Genomic DNA, 23,632 nt, shown 5'->3' with positions numbered 1-23,632 from the left:
ATGTTCCCTGCTGTACTATCACTCAGGCCCTCTTCAACAATTCTTATCTGGTCATCTACTGACCTTCCTTGCAACTCTCCACATTCCATACCTCTGTGCCTGTTTCTCCCTCTACCTTGCACGTCTCCCCCCTACCTCGTTGCAATCCTAGTTTTTTGTTGTTGTTGTTACTTTTGGGGTCACACCCAGCGATGCACAGGAGTCATTCCTGGCTCTGCACTCAGGAATTACTCCTGGCGGTGCTGGGGGACCCTATGGGATGCTGGGAATTGAACCCATGTTGGCCGAGTGCAAGGCAAATGCCCTACCCGCTGTGCTATCGCTCCAGCCCCCCAAGTTTCTTTCAAGCTTCTTCCCTAACATCCTAACTACTGATGACTTTCATCTTAAAGAAAAACACCAGCCCACTGCTCACTGTCAAACTCTTTCAGTCCCCCCTCCAAGCCTTCCCTGCCACCTTGAAGCACTGATAACAAAATTCGGCCAGCTGTCCCAGGGCCTGCTGCAGCGCCTGTCATCACACTACCTCTTTATAAATAGTCAGCTGCTTCCCCGGGAGCCTCTGCTCCCTGCTAGCTGCTGGACTCCCTGGGGGAATGACGCCGCCTTCCAGGGCCAGACGTGAGCAAACAACCTGCCAGCCAACCTTAGCCTGTCTCACATGACCCTAAACAGCTTTCAGTGTCAAAGGCAGTGCTGGAAAACAGCCGGGAAATAGCTGAGAGGTACACGCCCCACACACTCGTCCTGAGTTTGATGCCTAGTGCCACAAACCGCCCCCCCCACCCCAGTACCACACAGAAGCCTGAACACGGGAGTGGGGGGGAAGATGGAGTATGTCTCGCTCCATATTTCAATACTGCCCACAAAGTCTGTAAGATACTGATACAGGGAAAGGTTTTCAGGCCCTGTGAAAGACCATCACACCCGACTCCTAACAATGTCTAACCTGCTTCATGGAATCAAGTGAATGAAGACCCCTAGAGCCATTCATTTACACAAAAGGCCCCCACATCACCCAAGTTAATCACTGATTAATCACAAAAACGCTCATATGTAGAGCGCAAGCCAGGGTGCACGTGGGCAGCACCTACTTGCCAATGGAAGGCTGATGAGCTCTGTGCACTTCTTACACATGATGGACCCGCACAGGCGGCAGTGGTGGCGGCGGTTTCGAATGCTGAACTTATTTCCGCAGTCAGGACAAAAGGGGACATCCTGGTCATTGACCCAAGGCACCACAGATTTCTCTATTGCTTTAGGAAGAACAAATTCAAATCACAAAAGCAAGCCTGGTAAAGAGATTTGCTTGAGAAGCACAATAAACAGAGTGAATGTGAGCAAAGTTCCTTCGTTACCTCGGATCTTCGCAGACTCCGTGTTGGTTCTGTCAAACGCAGTGAGCTGAGAAAGAGAAAACAATGCCAAGTGGAATCAACCAGTTGAGGAGTTTTGGGTTTTTTTATAGGCAAAAGGCAGCAAGTAGGAGTAAGCACATCTGCAGTTCCGAGTCTTATCTGCCATCCCAACCTTGCAAAGTCAACGGGCAGTTTCATATGGGAAGGAGGTTTACGAGCTGGTCTGAAGGCAGCGCCTGTTTCCACACCCCACCTGCCATCTCTTTACCGTCTGTTACCCGCGCTAAAGAGAGGCTGGCGAGGATGTGACGGGGCCACCACTGAAGGCGACGGGGATTCCCACTCATTCCCCACAGTCCTGGATCATGACACTGACCGTTTCTCTCACATTTCTCTCAAAGCTGAGTACACGTGACTGTGTCGCTGCTCCGCCCAACCCGGCATATACATAAGCATGTCTAGGCTCAAAGGAAAACCGTGCCCACGGTACTGAAAATCACTGTGTACCGCCGCTGGGGCGTTCTCACATACACCCACAGCTGCAGTTGCCATTCTGGTTGCCATCTGATGCTACCGCATACTAGGCCCCACCGTGACTGTCCCAGGACTTCCAAAAGAGACAAAAATCTAACAGCAGAAACCCCAACAGCCGGTGAATTCTGAGGAAGGAAAAGGAAGCGGGCTATGCGGCAAGTCTGTCGCCCAGCCATTCCCTTCAGGTCCTTCACGCTCACTCAAGGTGGGGGCGGCTCCGCCAGTAACGTTCCCATAATACACAGAAACGCAATCCCCCCACCCCGAAAACTCACACTTGCTAACAAAGTTTAAAAACCACAAAATTTACCTTCTCTAACCTGATTATTAATTTATTGACTTCAACAACATAGTGATCGATTCTGGCAGCTCGGTGTTTTTTGAAGTCAGAGAGATGGCTCCGCACAGCACCTGGAAGGAAGGGGGCAGGAGGGAAATTACTTGTTTGGTTGCCAAGGGAGCCTCTCACCCTTGCTGCTGATCCTCAGTGAACATCAAAAGCGAGTGACAATTCCAGGATTTTAGAATCCTACTGAACATTCAATACCTAGGACACAAATGGAAGGAGCTTTGCTACAAGCGCCCTCATCTCCAGGGTCACTATCCCCACAGTGGGGAGGCCTCAGGGTACAGTGATCTGCGCGTGGACTCAGGGGCCAGTCTGTGTGCAGGCTCCATTCCGCCCCACTCCTGGGACTACTTACTAAGCCTCTCTGTATCGTGGAAGCAGCTTCTAGAAAATGAGGCAACAATAGTACCAACTTTCAAGGGTGGTTAAGAGGATTAAGTAAGTTAAAATTGGGCTGGAGGGGCTGGATCGACAGCACAGCAGGTAGGGCGTTTGCCTTGCACGTGGCCGACCCGGGTTCGATTCCCAGCATCCCATATGGTCCCCTGAGCACTGCCAGGAGTAATTCCTGAGTGCATGAGCCAGGAGTAACCCCTGTGCATCGCCGGTGTGACCCAAAAAGCAAAAAAATAAAATGAAATAAAATAAAATTGGGCTGGAGTGATAGTACGGATAGGGCATTTGCCTTGCATACAGCCAACCTGAGTTCGATTCCAAGGATCCCACATGGTCTCCTGAGCACTGCCAGGAATAATTCCCAAGGGCAAAGCCAGGGGTAACCCCTGTGCATCACTGGGTGTGACCCAAAAAGTATAAAACAAACAAACAAAAAAGTAAAATTTGTTGTAACATTGCCTGGCACATGAATGTTTGTGAAAAAGGGCAATGACATTCTGGATATTTTGGCTATTTTTTTTTTTTTTTAAATTCACACTTTTCTGTATTCTCCAAAATTGGTGTATAGGTTTTCATCAGAATAAAACAATACTTTTCAAAGTAGCACCCCAGATATAAATGCTAATGGATGTTCCAAGGGGAGCTAGAAAAGTTGGTACCTTTTTCCTCAGCTCAGACAAACCTCCCCAACATCAATAGAACTAAGTACTTTGCTGTCTCAATGTATCAGAGACATTTCCTTGTCCAAAAGATTCTTTTATCCTTATTTTAAAAGTATATGACACCATAATTATGTGTTTTAGGCACAAACCAGTGCCTTTCACTAGGAGATAATGTCCTCGGTGAGAGAAGAGACCAGTCGATAGGGTCTATTGGGGCTGATGTCAGACACCAGGACTCGTACCCCAGTTCTGCACTTTGCCAGCTACCCGACCCTGGGAATGTCCCCGAGGGGCAAGGAGGGGGAAATGAGGGCACATATATAAAACAATTTATATGTTAGGTGGATGCACCATTCTTTTGTTTTTTGTTTTGGGGCCACACCAGGCAATGCTGTTGGTTTATTCCTGGCTCTGCTCAGGAATTACTCCTAGCACTGCAGAGGGGACCACAAGGGACGCCAGGGATTGAACCTGGGTTGGCCATATGCAAGGCACGCGCCCTACCTACTGTACTCTCACTCTGGCCCTCTTTCTTGTTTGTTGGCTTGGGTTTGGAGCCTACACCTGATGGTGCTCTGGGTTGTTTTTTTTTTTTTTTTTTTTTTGCTTTTTGGGTCACACCTGGCAATGCACAGGGGTTACTCCTGGCTCTGCACTCAGGAGTTACCCCTGGCCATGCTCAGGGGACCATATGGGATGCTGGGATTTGAACCCGGGTCGGCCGCGTGCAAGGCGCTGTGCTATCTCTCCAGCCCCGGTGCTCTGGGTTTATTTCTGGTTCTGCTCAGGGATCACTTCTGGTGGGACTTGTACCAGGGATCAAACCTGGGTCAACAATGTGCAAGATAAGACAAGACCCTGCACTATCTCTCCAGCCCAACCCATTCTCATCCTCTCCCCCACTAACATATTAAGTTCACACAAGAAACTCATGATTACTGATGCTTACATCGTCATCTCTCAAAACGTAATCTAGAACAAATAAACAATAAACAATGCTGAATGAATCAGTTTTCTCACCAAGTTCTTGAGGTTCCCACATGTAAGGGTCAACCCCTCCGTAGCTGAAAGACTCATATCCGTGGGTCCCTGATTCTGTTCGGTCATCTCCTTCTCGTTTCAATAATCTGTTCTTTGCTTTCTTAGCCTTCTGGACAAGACCTTGAAAAAATGGGGGAAGAAAACACCACAGATTAAATAAAATAATTATGATTTCTTTTTAAAAAGTCAAGAAAGGGGCTGGAGTGATAGCACAGCGGGTAGGGCGTTTGCCTTGCATGCAGCCGACCCGGGTTTGATTCCCAGCATCCCATATGGTCCCCTGAGCACTGCCAGGAGTAATTCCTGAGTGCATAAGCCAGGAGTAACCCCTGAGCATTGCTGGGTGTGACCCAAAAACCAAAAATTAATTAATTAATTAAAATAAATAAATAAATAAAAGGTCAAGAAAATTTTGGATCCCTCCCTCCAAATGCAGTAATATACATACAACTGCTGTACTGCAAATACCACACATGGCTCATACACTCAGTCATCAATATCAGCAGTAAGACAGCTTATGCACCAACATACAGCTGACGGCTCTTTGACAATTTCAAGAGTCCAATTAAACAGAAGTGTTAAAGATCTTACCTCCAGAAGTGTTTTTCTCCCTATATCTTAATAGGGAAGGATGTTTACATGGCTCATGTATTTCTCAAAACTCACTAAATTGAACACTTGAAAATTTACATGTAAACTATACCTTAATTAAAATAAAGGTGGGTAAAAAAAATACCAGTTTCTGTAGTACTAAACTAATTTATCTTAGAATCTCATGAGTCAACACTTTCTTTTTATCTCTAGGATGGGATTCTGCCAAACCCACTCACGGGGCTGGTACTCCCAAGACTTTTAATTGCTTGTACTTCTTCCCCATCACTCCCAACCACCTACTGAACACATGCGCGAGATTGAGAGAGGAAAAAATAGGCTTCCAGAAACAGAACCCTACAATATACAGGGAAGAAACGGTGGTTAAGAAAAGGTTTTCTGAATTGATTTCTTGTATCCAGCAGAAACAAAGCAAGGCGTTTTCAAATACAAAATATATCACACCAATTCGTGATCACAGTATGGAGGCAAGTGATATTTCCCTTGCAAAAGAATACAACAAACAGGAAAAGCGTGCTTCACCCAGATCAGAGACTTTATAGGCTGCACGAGTCCAGTTCTCCCGGCCTGCACCACCATGAAAACCAGCCTCGACAATGAAAACCAGCCTCGACAGGCGTCGGTCACCAGGATGAGTGACCTGCCATTAAAACCAAACAACACAGGCTGGAGAAGACAGTACCAGGGATAGTACTTGTCTTGCTTGCAGTCAACCCTATTTCAAACCCCGGCAACCACATGGCACCCAGGCACTGCAGAGAACAAAACCTAAGCAGAGCCAGGAAGAAATAAGTCCTGAGCACTGGTGGATGTAACCAAAACCAAACCAAACCAAAATGAACTGATTAATGATTTGGAGCTGGAGAGAGAGTACGGCAGGGAGGGCACTATTCTTGCACGTGGCCACCTTGGGTTCAATCCCCGGCATCCCACATGGTTCCCGGAGCACCACCAGAAGTGATTCCGAGTGCAAAGCCAAGGTATAACCCTGCGCATTGCTGGGTGTGGCCCCAAAACAAAAACCAAACAAAACAAAAATGAGTACGGGGCTGGAACAAGAGTACAGGGAGTGGCGCACTTGACTTGATTGCAAGCCGCCTCAGGTACAATCCCCAGCAACCCACGTGGCCTCCCAATTCCTAAACACAGAGACAGGAGGAAGCCCTGAGCACAGACAGGTGTGCACTGTCCCCGCCCCCCAAAAAAATATTAATTAAATATCACTTAATTGGTGGGAGAAAAAAGAATTAACTCTTAATTTTAGGTTGCCCTCAGTAATATATTTAATTAGTAGGAGACACCCATACACGGCAGTGCCGGGGAGGCAGAAGACCCAGGTAATGCTCATCTCAGCAGTGCGGGCTCGGAGGGGGTGTCTACGGTTTGAGCCTCATGCCCAGTCCTTACTATTTCCTTTGTTGTTTTTTCGGCTACGTCCAGCAGTGCTCGGGGATTATTCCTGGCACTGTTCTTAGGGGCCATACCTGGCAGGTTTGGGGGACCAAATATGGTGCTGGAGATCTGATCATATCTACCACCCACTGTGCAAGGCAAACCCCCACCACACTGTGCTATTGCTCCGGCCCAGTCAACGCAGTTCATACCTCGGCGCCCCGTCAGCAGAGAGCTCGGAACACAAAGCCAGGAGTAAGTCCTGAACACTGCCAGACACGGCTCGAAGACAAACAAAAAAATCTGAAGCCTATATTGATATGGAGAAACTCGCAAGCAGGAAGTGAAGTCAATAAGTCACAGGCACTCTTTATTAGTCCAACAAGTCAGATTCCCGGATACAAAGTGACTGGTATGAAATGGAAAAACTAAAGAGCCAAATGACACTCTGTAAAATGTCTTAAAATAATCACTTTTAAGACTGGGGGGGTGAGGGGTGGGGAGTGCCGGCATAGATAAAGGGTCCTGCTCACAGTAGACTGCAGACAGCAAACACCAATTCATTTATTTTTAAACAGTGATTCCAAACAGTTTAATGTAGTTAAAAGACAAAGTGTGATTACATTTCTACACACATACAATATGCATATATGAGCTTACAGATTTTCATTAATAACTTGTTTCACCTCAGAGATGGAAAAAATGATCAAAAAAGAAACTAAGTAACAAGCTCTAATGAAATTCACCACAATGGGACCTCCCTCACCCTAGAGTTAGTAATATTACAATTAAAATAATTATGTTCTTTTATAATTTTTTGCTAAAATCATCTCATAAATTTACAATGCTATTATTAGTTTCCAAGTCTAATAAATTCGCTCCATTTTTCTAAAACAGAAATGATAATTTGTAAGCACAACATCATGAGGAGGAAAACACAAAACTTTTTTTTTTTTAGTAGCAAGGATGTGGTCAGTTACAAATTATTATTCTTGGGGCTGAAGCGATAGCACAGCGGGTAGGGCGTTTCCTTTGCACACAGCCAACCCGGGTTCAATTCCCAGCAACCCATATGGTCCCTTGAGCACCGTCAGGGGTGGTTCCTGAGTGCAGAGCTAGGAATGACCCCTGTGCATCGCCAGTGTGACCCAAAAAGCAAAATAAATAAATAAATAAAATTATTATTCTCTTTTTCCTGGTAAAATATCCATCCTTATAACATACTGAGAGTATCTCACCCACACAGTGGAGCCTGGCAAGCTACCCGTGACATATTCAATATGCCAAAAACAGTAACAAGTCTCACAATGGAGACGTTACCGGTGCCCACTCAAGCAAATTGATGAACAACGGGATGACGGTGATACAGTGATAACATACCTATAGTATTAGACTAAGGAATAGGGTTACATTTAGGTCCACAACACGTTGGTCTGTCTTGAACCAAAACCAAACCAAACCAAATCGAAGAAGAGAAAAAAAAAAAGCTGACATTTATAAACAAACAGGGAGAGGAGGAACTCACAGAGGGAGAAAGGGCTTTGAAAAGACGCACGCCTCTCCACAAGGGTTAGCACGGAGTAACACTTTTCATTACAGAACCCAACATGGGGCAGGAACGCAACCGACCAGGCTTTGGAGGATGCCAGTGCTGAGGTGACCCGACTCCATTGAAATGACCTCACCAATTCATTTTCACAAACCCAGCCCTGTCAAGTCCACGGCCGTCTATGGCGTGCCACCACTGTAGAGACTCGGAAACACTGCTCAGTAATCTCCCCAGAGCGGTGTAGCCCAGCAAGAGCGGGCCAACTAAAAGCAATCCTGTGCCTGGGAGGAGTGCTCGGGGAAACTTGCGGCCACTCTCAGCCAAGTGGCCAGATGGCTTATCGCTGCGGCCCTTGATGCAGTGTCACTCCAGCACCTCTGTAGCTCTAGGTTTTTTTTTTTTTATTCTTTTTGGGTCACACCCAGCGATGCTCAGGGATTACTCCTGGCTTTGCACTAAGGAATTGCTCCTGGCAGTGCTTGAGGGACCATATGGGATGCCGGGGATCAAACCCGGGTCGGCCGAGTGCAAGGCAAACACCCTACACACTGTGCTATCGCTCCGGCCCCCGCTGTAGCTCTAGGAGCAATGCCACTCGGGGGCAAGACCGCAGCTCCAGAAATACAGGGCACACCTCAGCTAGTCCTCCAGCCCCAAGCGTTTTCAAAATCATAAAGCAGAAGCCAGAGCTAGTTTTCAACTATAGTTTCTTCGACTCACCGTTGATGTGCCAACACGGGCTGCGGTTCAAACTCACTGACCTTCAGTAAATGACAAGCTTACATTTTCTTTTGTAAGCTCCCTCTAATCTTGTCTGTATCATTCCAATTTTAGTATATGTGCTGTTGAAGCGATAGCAGGGCGGGAGTGAAAGCACAGCGGGTAGGGCGTGTGCCTTGCACGAGGCCGACCCAGGTTCGATTCCTCCGTCCCTCTCAGAGAGCCCAGCAAGCTACCAAGAGTATCCCGCCCGCACGGCAAAGCCTGGCAAGCTTCCCGTGGCATATTCAATATGCCAAAAACAGTAGCAAGTCTCACAATGGAGACATTACTGGTGCCCGCTTGAGCAAATCGATGAACAGGACAACAGTGCTACAGTGCTAAACTCCTTCTAAAACCTGATGGATCGAGGCTTGCTTTGGGGGCCTTAACTTTTTACTGGCTTCGGACCAGCAATGCTCTAGAATTTTTCAGAACTAAACAGCCAAAAAGAGAGGTAACCTGCCTTGCTGCATACATGCTTTATGTGGAGGCCCCAAAATCGATTCCTGGCACCACACAGTCCCCCAAGCACCCACCACCAGACAAGCCCAAACACGGAGTCAGAACAGCCCCTGAGCACCACCAGGTGAGGCCCCCAAACCAAAAAACTAAAGTTTCCTGATCCTGAAAGACAGCAAACTGCAATACACACGTAAGGAAGTTCACTTCCCAACTAAGTAAGTGAGCATTTGCGGTGCTAAGTGAATGCTGAACTCAATCGCTTGGTTCTCACGGGGAGGTGGAGGAAACAGCGGGTGGGAGCAACACAAGATAATCCCTCGGGTCCCTTTCAACAGACACAAAAGTTCTATCTGGTATTTTATTCCACTCTATCTTCAAAATACATTCCCAGAAAGGCTGGAGAAATAGTACAGCAGGTAGGGTGCTCAGCCTGCATGAAGTCAATCTGGGTTCAATCCCCAGCACCCCATATATGTGGCCCCCAGATCCCTAAGTGAAAGGCCAGGAGCAAGCCCTGAGCACTGCTGAGTGTGGCCCCAAACCAAAAAAAAAAAAAATTAAATAAATTCCCCTATCTACTCTTCTCGAAATAATCTTAAACATTCCCTCTGATAATACACTCCTCACATGGACCAGAGAGTATTCTCCTATCTCCTCCCACTGGCATCAAAGTATCCGTGATTCAGTTCAGCTGAAAATAAGACAAGCCACTGGAAAGCCTGGAGACCTAAAGGTGGCCAAGGAAAAGCAAATCATCAGTTTGCGTCCGATGCTGCGTAAGCTGTGAGAGTACTAAAGAGCCGAGTATCAGCAATGCTGGGTGGAAAAAGCAGGGCTAGACTAAGAGGTTATCACCTGGGTTCCAGGTGGAACTGCCAATTCCTGTGTGACCTTGGATGGAACGCAGCTTCTGTGTCTCGCTTTTTCTCCGGGCAATGAGAAACAATATGTCCCTACAAAGTTGTTGGGAGAATCTCATGGAGGGACACAGATAAAGGGACCTCAAAACTCTGAGGGATGTGCTCTGGTTTTGGCCTCCTCGGAGTCAACGGCTCTGCCCCAACCTCAACGGTCAAGCAGCTGCCGTCACAGTCCTCAGGACTTAGAGAATGTCTGACCTGATCATGCTTTTGGATAGCTGCTATAAATGCTACTGTTAGCAACAATTTCCCCCCAAACTGGTGAGACAAGGAATGAGTTGATTTGATGACATGGCACATGTGACCCTCCTATGCGAAAGCCTCTGTCCGCCTAGGACTAGACAATTTCTTTCTCTCCCACCCAACAAACTGTAAATATAGTATCCATATCTTTTTAACTTTTTTGGTTCTGAGGTCACACCTGGCCATGCTCAGGGTTTACTCCTGGCTCTGCGCTCAGGAGTAAGTACTGGTAGGACCAGGGGACCATATGGGGTGCCGGAGATCGAACCCAGGGCAGCTGCATGCAAGGCAAGCGCCCTCCCCCTGTGCTACTGCTCCAGCCCCAGTATCAGACCTTTTGAATCCCCATCACTTTCAGAAATGCTGCCATAAGCAGGCCACCTGAATCACCTGAGCATCGTATTTAGGAATTAAAATCTGAAGTCTAAGATCATTATAATCAAAATTATTTTGAAAAATTCTCCGTGTAACACTCTATGACCTAGACCCTGGAAAGCTCAAATGTCACATTTTAACTTTTGAGGCTGTTTCTCCTCCTTTTTTGTATGGCCTTCTTTTTCCAAAGAACAAGGTCCAGTTGAAGGAGTGGTGGTGGGAAGAAGTGTGACAGCGCATATGCACGCTTTGTGTGTGCAAGGCCCAGGTTTGATGCCTATCATGCAGAAACCACAGCCCCGGGAGCAATCCTAGAGCACCGACCTAGGAGTAGTCTCCAGAACTCCAGGTGGACTCCCCGCAAAAAGCCAAAAGGTAAACGGCACAACGTGCCTCCACTTTCAGGGGAGAAAAAGGAAATATCACCCCAAATCCTCCTAGATGTTAAGTTAAATACTCCAAATCTATCAAGAGAGAAGAGCAGAGCATAGTAATCATATTTCCTATGATCAAAGCAAGGTAATGCCTCATGGTGTGAGGTCAGTCAAGTTATTTTGTTCCTTTCCTTTTAATTGGGGGTGTGGGAGGGAAGGGGTCTTCCAAGCTGTACTGAGGAGGGCCTCTAGGGAGGCTTCAGGGCTGACCCCAAGCTACTCAGGGAACCTTGTGATGCCAAGGATGGAGTCTGGGTAGCCCACAGACAAGTCAAGCACCTTACCCCTCTATTTTCTCTCCAGATCCAGCCACGTTATTGACAGACTGACTTGAGGCCACACTGAGTGGTGCTCAAGGGGTGCCTCTCCATCTGCACTCAGGGCCCACTCCTGCCGGTGCCATGATTGGCTGCAGCCCCTAAACTCTCTCCCACCCCAGCGAATGTTATTTTCACTGTGTCTGGTATCCTCAGCAACGCAGGGCTCTGAGCCACAGTTATTGGGAGAATCGTATGAAGCTAATAATACCTTCATGCCATTAGGTAGAGTTGGAACACTGCCGGGCTTGTGGAAAGCACTAAATATATGTTTGATACTATTAGAGATATTAGTGTTAATTTACTATGGCTATCATCATGTTCTGACAGCAACATGGAAGCTCATGAAAACCATCCTACAAATGACAACTTTCACAGGCAGAGTGGAATAAGCAAAAACCCTCTTACTTTTAATTTGCCCTTTGACGTCACGATCTTCCCCCGAGTGCTCTTCCTCATAGTGTGACTGGAGCTGATAGAAGGACTGCAGGTCCTTCAGGCACAAAGGGCAAAGGAAGCCCTCCCTCACGTCCCCGGGGTCATCCAGAGAAGCCATGGCGGAGAGTCAGTCTAACCCTGAGGCAGGGGCCTCATGCCAAGAGTCAGCTTGATTCTTCCTCGGGGATCCCACGACGGGGACGAGGCATCGTGGCCCGGGGTGAGGGTTCGCTCTGGAGCAGAGAAGCCCTGAAAAGGAAGAAGAAAAGAAGGGGAGTCAAGTTGAGCCAAACACAGCCCTGGAGACTGATCTTCAGCATTCTGCCCACGATTCCGTGACACACTTAATGTCTCTTCAGGACAAGGGTGCCAAGGATTTGGCAGGCAAACGATGGTGGCTTAGAAAGTTACTTTTTTGTCTTACCAGCCCTGGCCAAGTCACTTCCAACATCACCTCGGTCACCGAGAGAGACTAAACAAAGCCATTCCATAAAAACAAAGACATTTCTTGCCAGGATCCTGAGGCCACAAGGCACATCAGAGCGACACAGCAAGCTCTAAAATGCAGGAACTAGAACAACACACCAACTAGAACCATGGCACCCCAATGAAGCGGGGACACAGATCCTTGAAGATAAGGAAACTGACTTCAGCAAACGCTATATGAAGGCAAGTCTCCAAAATTCATTCCAGATGGCCCCACTTCACACAGGATCTGTACCCCACCTTAGCCTTGGGGAAATGCCTGAAATACTTAACCAGGAGCAAAGAGTTTATCTCTAATCCTCAGCAAATGCACTAGCTCACCACTGTAACAAACGCAAAGATGAAATACTCAGCGGTCGCCCTAAGAACAAAAACCACTTGGGGCCAGAATGATGGCACAGAGGGGAGGGTGCCTGCCTTGCAGGCACACCAGGGTGCAACACCCATCATCCTGTATGGTCCCCCTGAGCACAGCCAGGTGTGGCCCTAAATAACAAAAAACAACAAAAATAACAGGAACCCCAATTGCAATTTAAAGACATGGAAGGATTTAGAAAGCCACTGGACCAAAAAAAAAAATAGACTGTGTCTTCAATTTGTCCAGCCCTTCCTCTCTGACCAAGTCCCTAGGTTTCACAAACCAGCAAGAAAGCTGGGCAGCAACCCGCCTTGAAGTTCTTAACGACTCTGAAAGTACTTGAGTTATAGAGACTCAGACTCATCCGTTACATCTTCTGCCTTACTGGCCCTGAAAGGACACTTTCAATGTCATCCCAGCCAGATTCCGGACAAAACCATACCCCAGAAGGGAGAGAAAAGTCTTCCAAGACTAGGGCCATGGCCACAGTACAGAGGAACCCGCTGGGAGGGTCACTGAGGAGGAGGGTCTCCGGGCGGGGACAAGTGGCGGTATCTTCCCCCCTCCCCCAAAAGATATACACAAGGGGCTGGAGCGATAGCACAGCAGGGAGGGCGTTTGCCTTGCACGCTGCCCACCCGGGTTCGATTCCCGGCAACCCAGAGGGTCCCCCGAGCACCGCCAGGAGTAATTCCTGAGTGCAGAGCCAGGAGGAACCCCTGTGCATCGCCGGGTGTGACCCAAAAAGAAAAAAAAAAGTCAATAAACAAAATATACACACCGGACAGCGGGACCCCGCGTTCTCCGGCTCGAAGAGCCGACGGCGACGGCCTCGCAGATGGAGCCGCCCCTGCAGAGCGCCCGGCGCACGCGCGCCCCCCGCGCCCCGACCGCCCCCCGCGCCCCCTCCGCGACCGGGAGCCGCGGCCGAGGGCGGGAGCGGGGCGGCCCCGGGGGTGACACGCTCCCCCGGCCGCGCCGACGACCCTCCCCCGCGCCCCGGGAGCCGCCCAAGGCCGCGGGCTGACAGGCGGACAGACGCCAGCTCTCGAACCCAACACGCCCATCACGGCCCCGCGGGCCGGGCCCCCCCCCGACCGCGTCCTCCGCGCCCCCCACGCGCGACCCGGGCCCGCCCCGCGGGTCACACCGGCAGCGCGACGCGCGCGACCCTTGCGTCACACCCACCCCCGCGCCGCGCGGCCCCGCTCCTCAGGCCCGGCCCGGACCCTGGACCCGGCCGCGCTCCCGGGGACTCGCTGCCGCCTCTCGGGCCCGGGCTCGGGGCCTCCGCCGCGCTCCCCTCACGCCGCCGCTGGAGCCGCCGCCGCCGCCATCGACTGCGCGGCGCTCGGCAGGCGCGCCTGAGGCGGCGCCGGAACCGGAAGTCCGGTGGACGGACGCCCGGCGAGTGCCGAGTGGTCGAGGGCCGCCGGCTGGCCCTGCTGCGCAGGCGCATCGTGTGGGGCGGGGCTAGAGTTGGGGGCGGGGCCCCGAGCGGTGGGGCGGGGCGGGACTCGCTCCCTCAGCCGCGTCTCCCGCGAGAGGCTCGCCCGGAAGCCGCGGCCGGGCGAGGTTTGAAGGCGCGCGGCGGGAGAGAGGCGAGGGGCTTCCCGACCCCGGTGCAGAATTGGGCGTGAAAAGAAGATTCTGGGGACTCTGCGCTGGGGTTCCGGGGGCCGGGAGGGAGAGGGCGTCGCCCACGGGGGTCCTTCGGTCAGATCTGAGGAGAGCGGCGGCAGCGCCCCGAGTCAGCCCCGCGTCGTGTGCGGCGCGCCCCGCCGGCCTGAGGGAGGCCAGGAAGGCGCCGCAAGGCCGGGAGCCCGGAGCGTGGACGGCAGCCGCGGCCTCCGCCCCCCGCCAGCGTCACCGCCGGCTCCCGCCCCGCGCCGTCAGGAGGGCCTGAGGGCTCCTGACGAGAGCGCGTGGAGTTGGGGGTCTGTCAGCGCGCTCACACCCGGCCCGCGTGACTCTCACCTGGTGTATTTTTCCCTCCGTCAGTCAGTCGCGAGGTTCGCCAGCTTTGATGTCCGCACCCAGGTGGTGACGTTTTGGCGCGTTTGCCAGGTCATCAGAGGGTCAGCGGGAGCGGACTGCGACCCCCCTTGGCATCTTGACCCGGAGAGGGGCGTTGGGGCTGGAGAGATAAAGGCACTCCCCTTTCACGGGACAGCGTGGGTTCGATACTTGACACTGCGCACGGCCCCCTGAGAACAGAGCTGAGAGTAAGCCCCGAACTGTCAAGTGCGAAGCAACAGATACTCCCGCCTCTGGGTCCCAGACTCCACCTCAGGTCCCAGCCGTCAGGAGGGTGGGATTAAAACACTTAATTGAGGGGCCGGAGCGATAGCACAGCGGGTAGGGCGTTTGCCTTACCCGGGTTTGATCCCCGGCATCCCATATGGTCCCCCAAGCACTGCCAGGAGTAATTCCTGAGTGCAAAACCAGGAGTAACCCCTGAGCATCGCTGGGTGTGACCCAAAAAGCAAAAAAAAAAAAAAACACTTAATTGAATATTAGTGATAGAGAAGGGCCTTTTGCAGGAAGGACTATGAAGGAACTCTTTATTAAAGTGCCTGCCTTGTAAGCGTGTGGTCTTGAGTTCAACCCCTGGTGCTGCCTCATGTGAACAACCCTACAGCTCGACCCTGTAGTCCCCAGCACTGCCTGTGGTTTCTAGCTGTACAGCGGCCAGTTTCACTGCAGCCCCACAGAGCACTGCATAAAAAAAAAAAAAAAAAAAAAAGGATACACAAGCACCACAGCCAGCTGTGACCCCGTGAAAGATGTGCGTGCAACTAAAGCGTGCAACTGCAATCCGAGTGGGGGAGCAGCTCAGCCCGAGAGAGTGGGAAAGAGGGAGAAAGTGAAGAGAATGGCTGATTCAGGTTGCCAGAAATCACTGACAAGATACAAATCAGGTCGTGGTCCTCCAGGAACTGAGTGTTGAAAGTAGGTAGAGAGATGTACCTGATAACCTTTCATTATCTAGATTCCAAACCATAGGCCCTAAAGAAAAGAAAGAAAAGTGCCTGCCGTAGTAGCAAGCAGGGGGGCGGAGGGCGGGAGGGAAACGGGGACCAGCGGTGGTGGGAAAAGGACACTGGTGAAGGGACGGATGTTGGAACATTATATGGCTTGAATCCAATCATGAACTGTAGCACTGTATCACTGTTGTTCCATTGTTCTTCGATTTGCTCCAGCAGGCACCAGTAAAGTCTCCATTGTGAGACTTGTCGTTACTGTTTTTGGCATATCGAATATGCCACAGGGAGCTTGCCAGGCTCTGCCTTGAGGGCGGGATACTCTCGGTAGCTTGCTGGGCTCTCTGAGAGGGACGGAGGAGTCGAACCTGGGTCGGCCGTGTGCAAGGCAAACGCCAGACCCGCTGTGCTATTGTTGTGCTATCCAATCATGAACAACTTTGTAAATGTGTTTATCACTGTGATTCAATTTAAAAAAATATTTTTAAAAAAGACTCTCTTCCTGTCCTTTCCCCCCAAGAACCCATAGCCAGACACCTGATTTGAATCCCAGCCCTTGAGCTCAGTGATCCTGGTGTGTTAGTCCCCCCTCTCGGGCTGTGAAAACCCCTCTCGCGCGGGGATTACACGTGAAAGGCTGTTCGCCAGCTCTCTGAGCAGCTCTCTCTCACCACCGGCGTTCAGTGCTCTCGAGCCACTTCTCCACCCGGGATGGCTGTTGCCTTGGACGGGCGAAGGAAGAACGAGGGCCAAGCTGGTTGCTGATTAGTTGCCATTTATTCAATCTCTCATCTCTCCCAGCTCTGTGTGTGTCTATCTCTAACTGTGCAGTTCTTTCTTCCCGCTGTATCCATCTCCTCCCTCCCTCCCTCTCTCTCTCTCTGCTGTCTCCATAACCATCTCTCCTTCAATCCCCCCTTCTCCCCACAGCGCAGCCGCTTTTTTTATCCTCTCCCCACGCCTCCCCACGGGAAACGCAATCAAAAATGTTTTTCCAGACTTCCCGACCATCTGCAGCCCACAAGGGCAAAACAGCCCTTAAGGTGTGTTTCTCCTCTTCTTAGACCTGCAACTTAATTAGCATCTTTAATTCTCCTTCCTAATATTTACCATTCCGTACAGTAATAGACACTTTTAGGCTTGTAGGGTGACTCTCCTGGGGACATCTTACCACAGACTCAGACTACAGTGCTCAGGCCGAATCAATCATTCCTAACCCCAGCAGGGTCCAAATCTAGTTATTACTTTTGGATCATGACAGAATTTGCCCATGATCAAGCTCTTAACTTATAGTTAAGCATTAGGGCACTTTGGCCAGGCCCATTTTGATGCCAGGGTAGCTCATAGCTCACTGCTTGCCCTGACTCCATCCAGTCCCTCGCCGGGACCCTGCTTTTTGGGATCTAGGAAGTAAGGGCAACTGAGGCTTAAGTCGAGAGAGCAGATGTCCAGGAGGTATATTATCTGGAGTCAATCAACTCCCAAGCCACAGGCTTGTCTTTCTAACTGTCTTCCTGTCTCCATACAAAAAGCAATTGTTCTGAAATAGCTAACCATGCAAAGAACATTAAGGAGAAGAGAAAGACAATATTTACAGAGTCTGATCAGGGGACAAAGGTAATGGACAAATTGGGGTTCAATCAACAAACACAAGTTCCCAGCGGCCAGGGAGGAAGGGCAAACCAACATTACCCTACACCGGTGGATCATTTAGATTCTTTTGTTTTCTGTTTGGGTCACACCCGGCAATGCACAGGGGTTACTCCTGGCTCTGCACTCAGGAATTCCCCTGGCGGTGCTCAGGGGACCATATGGGATGCTGGGAATCGAACCCGGGTCGGCCGCGTGCAAGGCAAACGCCCTACCCGCTGTGCTAGTAGGTAGTAGTAGGTTGCTCCAGCCCCCATCATTTCGATTCTTGAGCTTTTGTTTCCTCCATTAAATGAGCTAATAGCAGTGCTCTGCCTCGTAGGTTATAAGATTCAGTGGGTTAATGTTTGGAAAGTGCTGGAACAGAGCTTGGCACACAGGAAGGACGGTGTGAAGGTTAAGTCAAGAAAAAGGAAGGCTGGGAGCTAGAGCAATCATCCAGGGATTAGGGCGTTTGCCTTGCACACAGCCCACCAGGTTTGATTCCTGGTACCCCACAGGGACCCCTGAGCACCTGCCCAGGAGTGAGACCTGAGTGCAGAGCCAGGAGTAAGCTCAGAGCATCACCAAGTGTGGCCCCAAAAGGAAAAGGAAGGGTGACTCAGAGGCTTGGGCGATTGGAGGTAAGAGCATCTGACCCGGTTTCATGGGAATGTTTTGGGGGTCCTGGCCCTGCTCACTGGGAACGCAGAGCAGAACCTACTAGTAACTAGCCGTTGGGTCCACTGGGGGAGGTGTGGAGGAAGCAGGGAGGACACCCCAAATCTGAAAAGCAGGAAAAACAGGCGAGACTTGCAGGGAGGCCCTTGCAAGCCCTCGGGGGCCCTGTGGCGGGTGGGTGCGGGCCTGTGGCAGGGCTGGAACCTGAGCTTGGACTATACAAGGCTGGACCCCAGTCTGTGCCCACCGTGCTGACCATTCTGTCCACTGCTCCCAGGACAAAGGATTACGCTAAAGGACTTCAAGGTCCTCGGGTCCTGGGGACAAAAGCCCGGCTTGTTTTCAGCTTCCCGTCTCATTCCTCCGACAGAGACCTCCAGAAGTGCTGGTCACGAGCCCAACCCGCCCCGATTGGAAATAACATGCAGATGTGGCCTCTTAGGGCCTCGAGACACTGACGCCAGCGTGGCACGTCTAAGGCATCAGGCCGTGACTCCTGTTCAAGGTAGAAACACGGGCAACGCGAGCAGGGGGCCTGGCACCGCGTCTCTGGGGTCCAGCCTTGGAATGACGAGCAAAGCTCTGAATGGAACTCGGCGCAGCCCCCTGACAGCCAGGCAGGGCCGTCAATGCAGGGAAAGTGCAGGACAGGGCGGTCAGTGGCATCGTCAATGGTGGCTGGACTCAGAGCTGCCCGAGAGCACAGTCCGCTACGGTTAATAATCTTGCCGCCAGGCCCTCTCTCTGCGGAGGGGCATCTGGGTGGGATTCAGGAGCAGTGAGCCAGCTTCTGATGACAACGCAGAAAAGACCCAAGGAGGAGCTGGGGGGGGGCGAGCCCGCACCTTGGACAGATGGACCAAACTATGGGCAAAGATGTCCTCAACCAGGGCCACAGTGATAGGACAGTGGGGAGGACGTTTGCCATGTACGTGGCCGACCCAGGTTCAATCCCCAGCATCCCACATGGCCCCTGAGTACTGCCAGGGGTAATTCCTGAGCACGAGCCAGGAAAATAATACTTATAACATATGATATTTTTAGAAAGGCAATCTTTGGGCTGGAAAATGGCCAGGGCTGGGGAGGGGGGGGGGACGTGCGACTGGAGAGATAGAACAGTGGGTAGGCATTTGTCTCGCATGTAGGCCACCTGGATTCAATCCCCGGCATCCCATATGGTCCCCTGAGCACTGCCAGGAGTGATTCCTGAGTGCAGAGAGACCAGGAGTAACCCCTGAGCAAGCAACACCCAAGTGTGGTCCAAAAAACCAAAAAAAGAAGAAAGAAAGAAAGAAAGAAAGAAAGAAAGAAAGAAAGAAAGAAAGAAAGAAAGAAAGAAAGAAAGAAAGAAAGAAAGAAAGAAAGAAAGAAAGAAAGGAAGGGAGAAAGAAAGAAAGAAAGAAAGAAAGGAAGGAAGGAAGGAAGGAAGGAAGGAAGGAAGGAAGGAAGGAAGGAAGGAAGGAAGGAAGGAAGAGAAAGAAAGGGAGAGAGGGAGGGAGGGAAGAAAGTCTGTCCCACCTGGCCATCCCACGGCCTTAGGGCTGGGGCCTGTCACCTTGGAGCCTCTAGAGACAGGGCTGCTTGGCGCCATCTGCCATGGGGGTCGCCTGCCCCTGTGATGACTGTCGCCTACGCCAGCGTCTGCAGGAAGTGAGTGAGGTTCTCCACAGCCTCCCCGGCCCTGCCCCTTCTCCCCAAACTGTAGTTCAGCTATTTACATAGATTTGCAATAGCAAGTTTGTTCATCCAACCACATACAACAGCATCTGCCCCTGGGGGGCGAGTGGGGGGCCTGGGAGAAACCTGCCATGGCAGAAGGCAGCCCCCTCCAGCCGGCACACCGCTGCAGATGCCGAACTAGTGCTCTATCTAGGGCGAGGAGGAGGTCTGTGCCGAGAGGCCAGGAAAGGGGAGGGAGAGTGCCGGGGACAGGATTCTGCAGGACGGCCGGAATCAGCTTCTCTAAGAAGGAACAAAGTTGGGGAGACTGAGGCCGGAGTGATAGAACAGCGGGTAGGGCGTTTGCCTTGCACGCGGCCGACCCGGGTTCAATCCCTGGCATCCCATAGGGTCCCCCAAGGACGCCAGGAGTAACCCCTGAGCATCGCTGGGTGTGACCCAAAAAGCAAAAAAAAAAGTTGGGGAGACTGTGAGAAGCGGGCCACGAGGCTCTTTGGGGGAAGAACATTCCTCGCGGGGGCAGTGCGGCACCGGTAGAGAGTTCTCAGGGCTGGGACCAGGGAGATGCTCTGAGGGCTGGGCCGCAGGCTTTGCACACAGGAGCCCCAAGGTCAATCCTCAGTGCCACATGGTCCCCTGAGCACCAGGAGGAGGCGCCTTCGAGCACTGTGCCAAGAGTAGCCCTTGAGCACGGAGTCAGGTGTGACCCCCCCCAAATCAAAATTAATCAATCAACTATGACTCCCAAGTTCTCAAGGGTTGGATGTCCCTGGGGCAGGTAAACAGAGGAATGAGATCGGCCCCAGGTTTCCGGCAACATTGTTCACAGACGCCAAAAGAGGGGAGCGACCCGCCTGTCCATCACCAGGAGGATGGAGAGACCACATGCGCTGACGCTGGAGCCGCACTCATTCGTCAGAAGCAGTGGCCTGCTCCCGCCCGCCCAACACCCATACTCATGCCTCGTGAAATAAGCCAGGGAGCAGGCGGGCTCCGCTTACTCAGCACGTAGGCAAGTTCAGAGAGGCAGGAAGGAACAGAGGTGACGGGGTGGAGAGACTTGGTTAATGGATAGAGTTTTCACTGGGGGGGTGATAATAAAAAAACGTCGGGTGCTGGCTGGACAACACAAGTTGTGTTTGTTGTCACTGAGCCCCACTGTCACGCGTTGGAGTGATAAGTCGTCTGTATAGTTCACCCGCAGGAGGCGGGCGTGGCTGGAGCCACCGACAGGGCAGGGGACTTGGTCAACTTCAGAGTTCAGAGACCTGCAGCCAGCCACGCGGCCGCCAGGGGGCGCTATCTAACCAAGAACCACGAGGACATCCCTAGTCACTGCGGTCCTCTTTTTCTTTCTTTCCTTCCTCCTTCTTTTGCTCAGGCCTTACTCCTGGCTCTGTGCTCAGGGATCCCTGAGATCATTCCTGGCGGTGCTCAGGGGACCACATATGGTGCTCGGGATCAAACCCTGCTCCACCGCGTGCAAGGCGATACCTACTGTATTATCTCAGTAGGTATTATTGCAGCATTTTTGCACTGACCTTGAGCCCCCCTCTGTAGAGCCCAGGGGATTGTTTTTCTCTCAGGGGCCCTATCCCCAGATGAGCTCTTCCTACAGCCCTTCTAGTGGGGGAAATGGTACCCCAGCAGGTGTGCCAGCCAAATGCCCTGACACCATCCTTTTCCCTGACAGCCTTCCTACGCCATCCGCAGGTCCTGCGGGCTGGAATCTGCTAGAATACGCCCATTTCTCCACCCCGCACTTCAGCCCACTGTCTCTCACCTGGGTGACGCCAGGAGCCGCCTCCCCGTCTTCCCTGCCTCTGGCCTCTCCCACTTTTCAGTTTCTACTCCCCAGCTGATGGGGGACATGGAGCCCAGAGTCAATTCGGCCCTTCCCTGCTCTGCCTCCTCTCGGCTCCCGGAGAAGTTTTCACCAGGAACTGCAAGCCCCTGTGGGTCCTGCCCGCGCCCTCCTGGGGGTGGGGGCTGCTCCCCCAGACTGGGACAAGGGCCCTCTCTCACCGCCTCCCGCCTGACCTGGCCGCACGGTTCAAGGCCCGGCCAGGAGCAGGTGGGCACCGCGCACGCACTGGCCCGCATTCTGCACGTGGACGCCTTGCTGGTTTCGGTTCCCAGCAAGCGCGCTTTTTCCCCCGGCCCTCCACTCGCCTCTGCGCCTGCGCCCCTCTGACTATGTGCGTGTTTGTTGATCGCCACCCACTCTCTGAGCTGCCAGCTGCACGCCGAGAGGAGCCTGGGCACAGTGCTGCTGTGCCCGGTGCCTCCACCAAGGGTTATAATGTTAGGGCACGGATCGAGATCTCCCTATAACGACAAAGAGACTCCAGAGACTGCAAACTGCAAGCAGGGTTTATTGTAAGACTGGCTAGCCAGGGTCCAGCCGCCTATGTGGACGCGCAGGTCCATCAGGTTGGGCAAAGACCCCGAGCTTCTCCAAAGGAGATCTTATATAGGCCTTCCCCGGCCGTTACAGCAGAGCCCACGCATTTCATAGCCAAATGATTTGTAATATTACAAACTTTCTTAACCAATCCATTTAAAAGGACATCACTCCTTAGCCTATGGTTCTAGAGATCAGTATTCGTGCCGATATTCAGGAATGTCCCGGTTCTGGGGGCAGTCCTGGGTCCTGTGATAGGGGTCTTGTTATCTGGTCTGACCACCACCCTTCTTGCGACCCGGGGTGCCTGTATCCAAATTCCTTGCTCAGGGACAGATAGACAAGTTATCCTACAATGCCGGCTCCTCTAAAAAGAGTCTTAAGAAAGCTAAATAGGGGCCGGAGCGATAGCACAGCGGGTAGGGCGTTTGCCTTGCACGCGGCCGACCCGGGTTCGATTCCCAACATCCCATATGGTCCCCTGAGCACCGCCAGGGGTAATTCCTGAGTGCAGAGCCAGGAGTAACCCCTGTGCATCGCTGGGTGTGACCCAAAAAGTAAAAAAAAAAAAAAGAAAGCTAAATAGATTCCTGTGGTCTGTCCTCACAATAAGCACCCTGCCACCCTGGAGGTCTCTGGGGGCTCCCGTGGGATCCTGGACAAGTGATCCGTCTGGCTCGGTCACCTCCCGGTCCTGGGAAGTGGGGCTGGGACCCGCACATGCCTTGTAGGTGGGGAGCGAACTTGGATTAGGCCTGGAACCACCAGGATTTACATGGTGCCTCGCCCAGTGGGCAGACCAGAACGGGGCAGCAGCAGCGGTCACTTCTCTTTTCCAGGGACATGCCTGCGCCCCAGCAGGTGCTAAGGTGCTGCGTCCTGGTGGCCCGCAGGCCCGCATGCACCCTGCCCCTTTAAGCCTTATCAGCAGCCCCACGCTATTATTACTTTTGACATTATACGCCAGTGACTACCTAGGATCTGGCACAGGAATTATTTGCTGGCTGAATGCGTTGGTGAATCACGAATGACGTCCAGTCCCATCGGCGGAAGACCAGTGCATGGGAATGGCGAAGACTTCAGCAGGGAGAGGGACGGGAACATCGCATTAAGACTTTAATTAGCGCTCTGCCCGCGCCCCCGCGCTGTCTGGCCGCTGCCTTCCGCCCCTCGCTTTGTTTGGCCCGGGTGGTACTTGGAGAGTCAATATCTGCGTCCTGAGTCCCTGCGCCAGGCCCTCCCACCCGCCTGCTTTAAATAGCCGCCTCTTGCGCCCTGGATCGGAAGCCTGGGACTGCGCTTATGTAAGCCCGTTGGCCTCACCCCCCGGTGAGCGGAGACCCTAATTCCCCAGCCGCTCCCCCCACCCAGGGGCGCGCACGTGGCGCCTCCTGCCAGCAGGGGGCGCGCACCGTTGTCCGGGACGCGCGCGGGACTGAGACCTAAAAACTCATTTCCCGGGATGGGACCTAAAATATTCTCACGCTCGGCGGCCTCTTCCAGGTTGCTAGAACTCGGCCCGGACGTTCTTAACGCTCCGCCCGGGACACTGTGCAGCCCTGACTG

General features: G+C 52.1%; 1 protein-coding gene across 1 annotated transcript in view; it reads right to left on the bottom strand.

Annotated features, from left to right (window-relative positions):
• Positions 1-14,052, bottom strand: part of RBSN (rabenosyn, RAB effector) — a 30,349-nt gene extending 16,297 nt beyond the window's left edge. Inside the window, exons 1-6 of the mRNA XM_055134734.1 lie at positions 13,877-14,052; positions 11,815-12,093; positions 4,320-4,460; positions 2,203-2,303; positions 1,359-1,404; positions 1,095-1,256 (exon numbers count right to left, since the gene is read on the bottom strand). Coding sequence (XP_054990709.1) covers positions 1,095-1,256; positions 1,359-1,404; positions 2,203-2,303; positions 4,320-4,460; positions 11,815-11,962 — 598 coding nt within the window. The 5' untranslated portion in view covers positions 11,963-12,093; positions 13,877-14,052. The remainder of the gene's footprint in view (positions 1-1,094; positions 1,257-1,358; positions 1,405-2,202; positions 2,304-4,319; positions 4,461-11,814; positions 12,094-13,876) is intronic.
• Positions 14,053-23,632: the final 9,580 nt, after the last annotated feature.

This window comes from Sorex araneus, chromosome 4, assembly GCF_027595985.1.
Source record: "Sorex araneus isolate mSorAra2 chromosome 4, mSorAra2.pri, whole genome shotgun sequence".
NCBI classification, from domain to species: Eukaryota; Metazoa; Chordata; class Mammalia; order Eulipotyphla; family Soricidae; genus Sorex; species Sorex araneus.
This window is presented reverse-complemented; position numbering and strand designations above follow the sequence as displayed.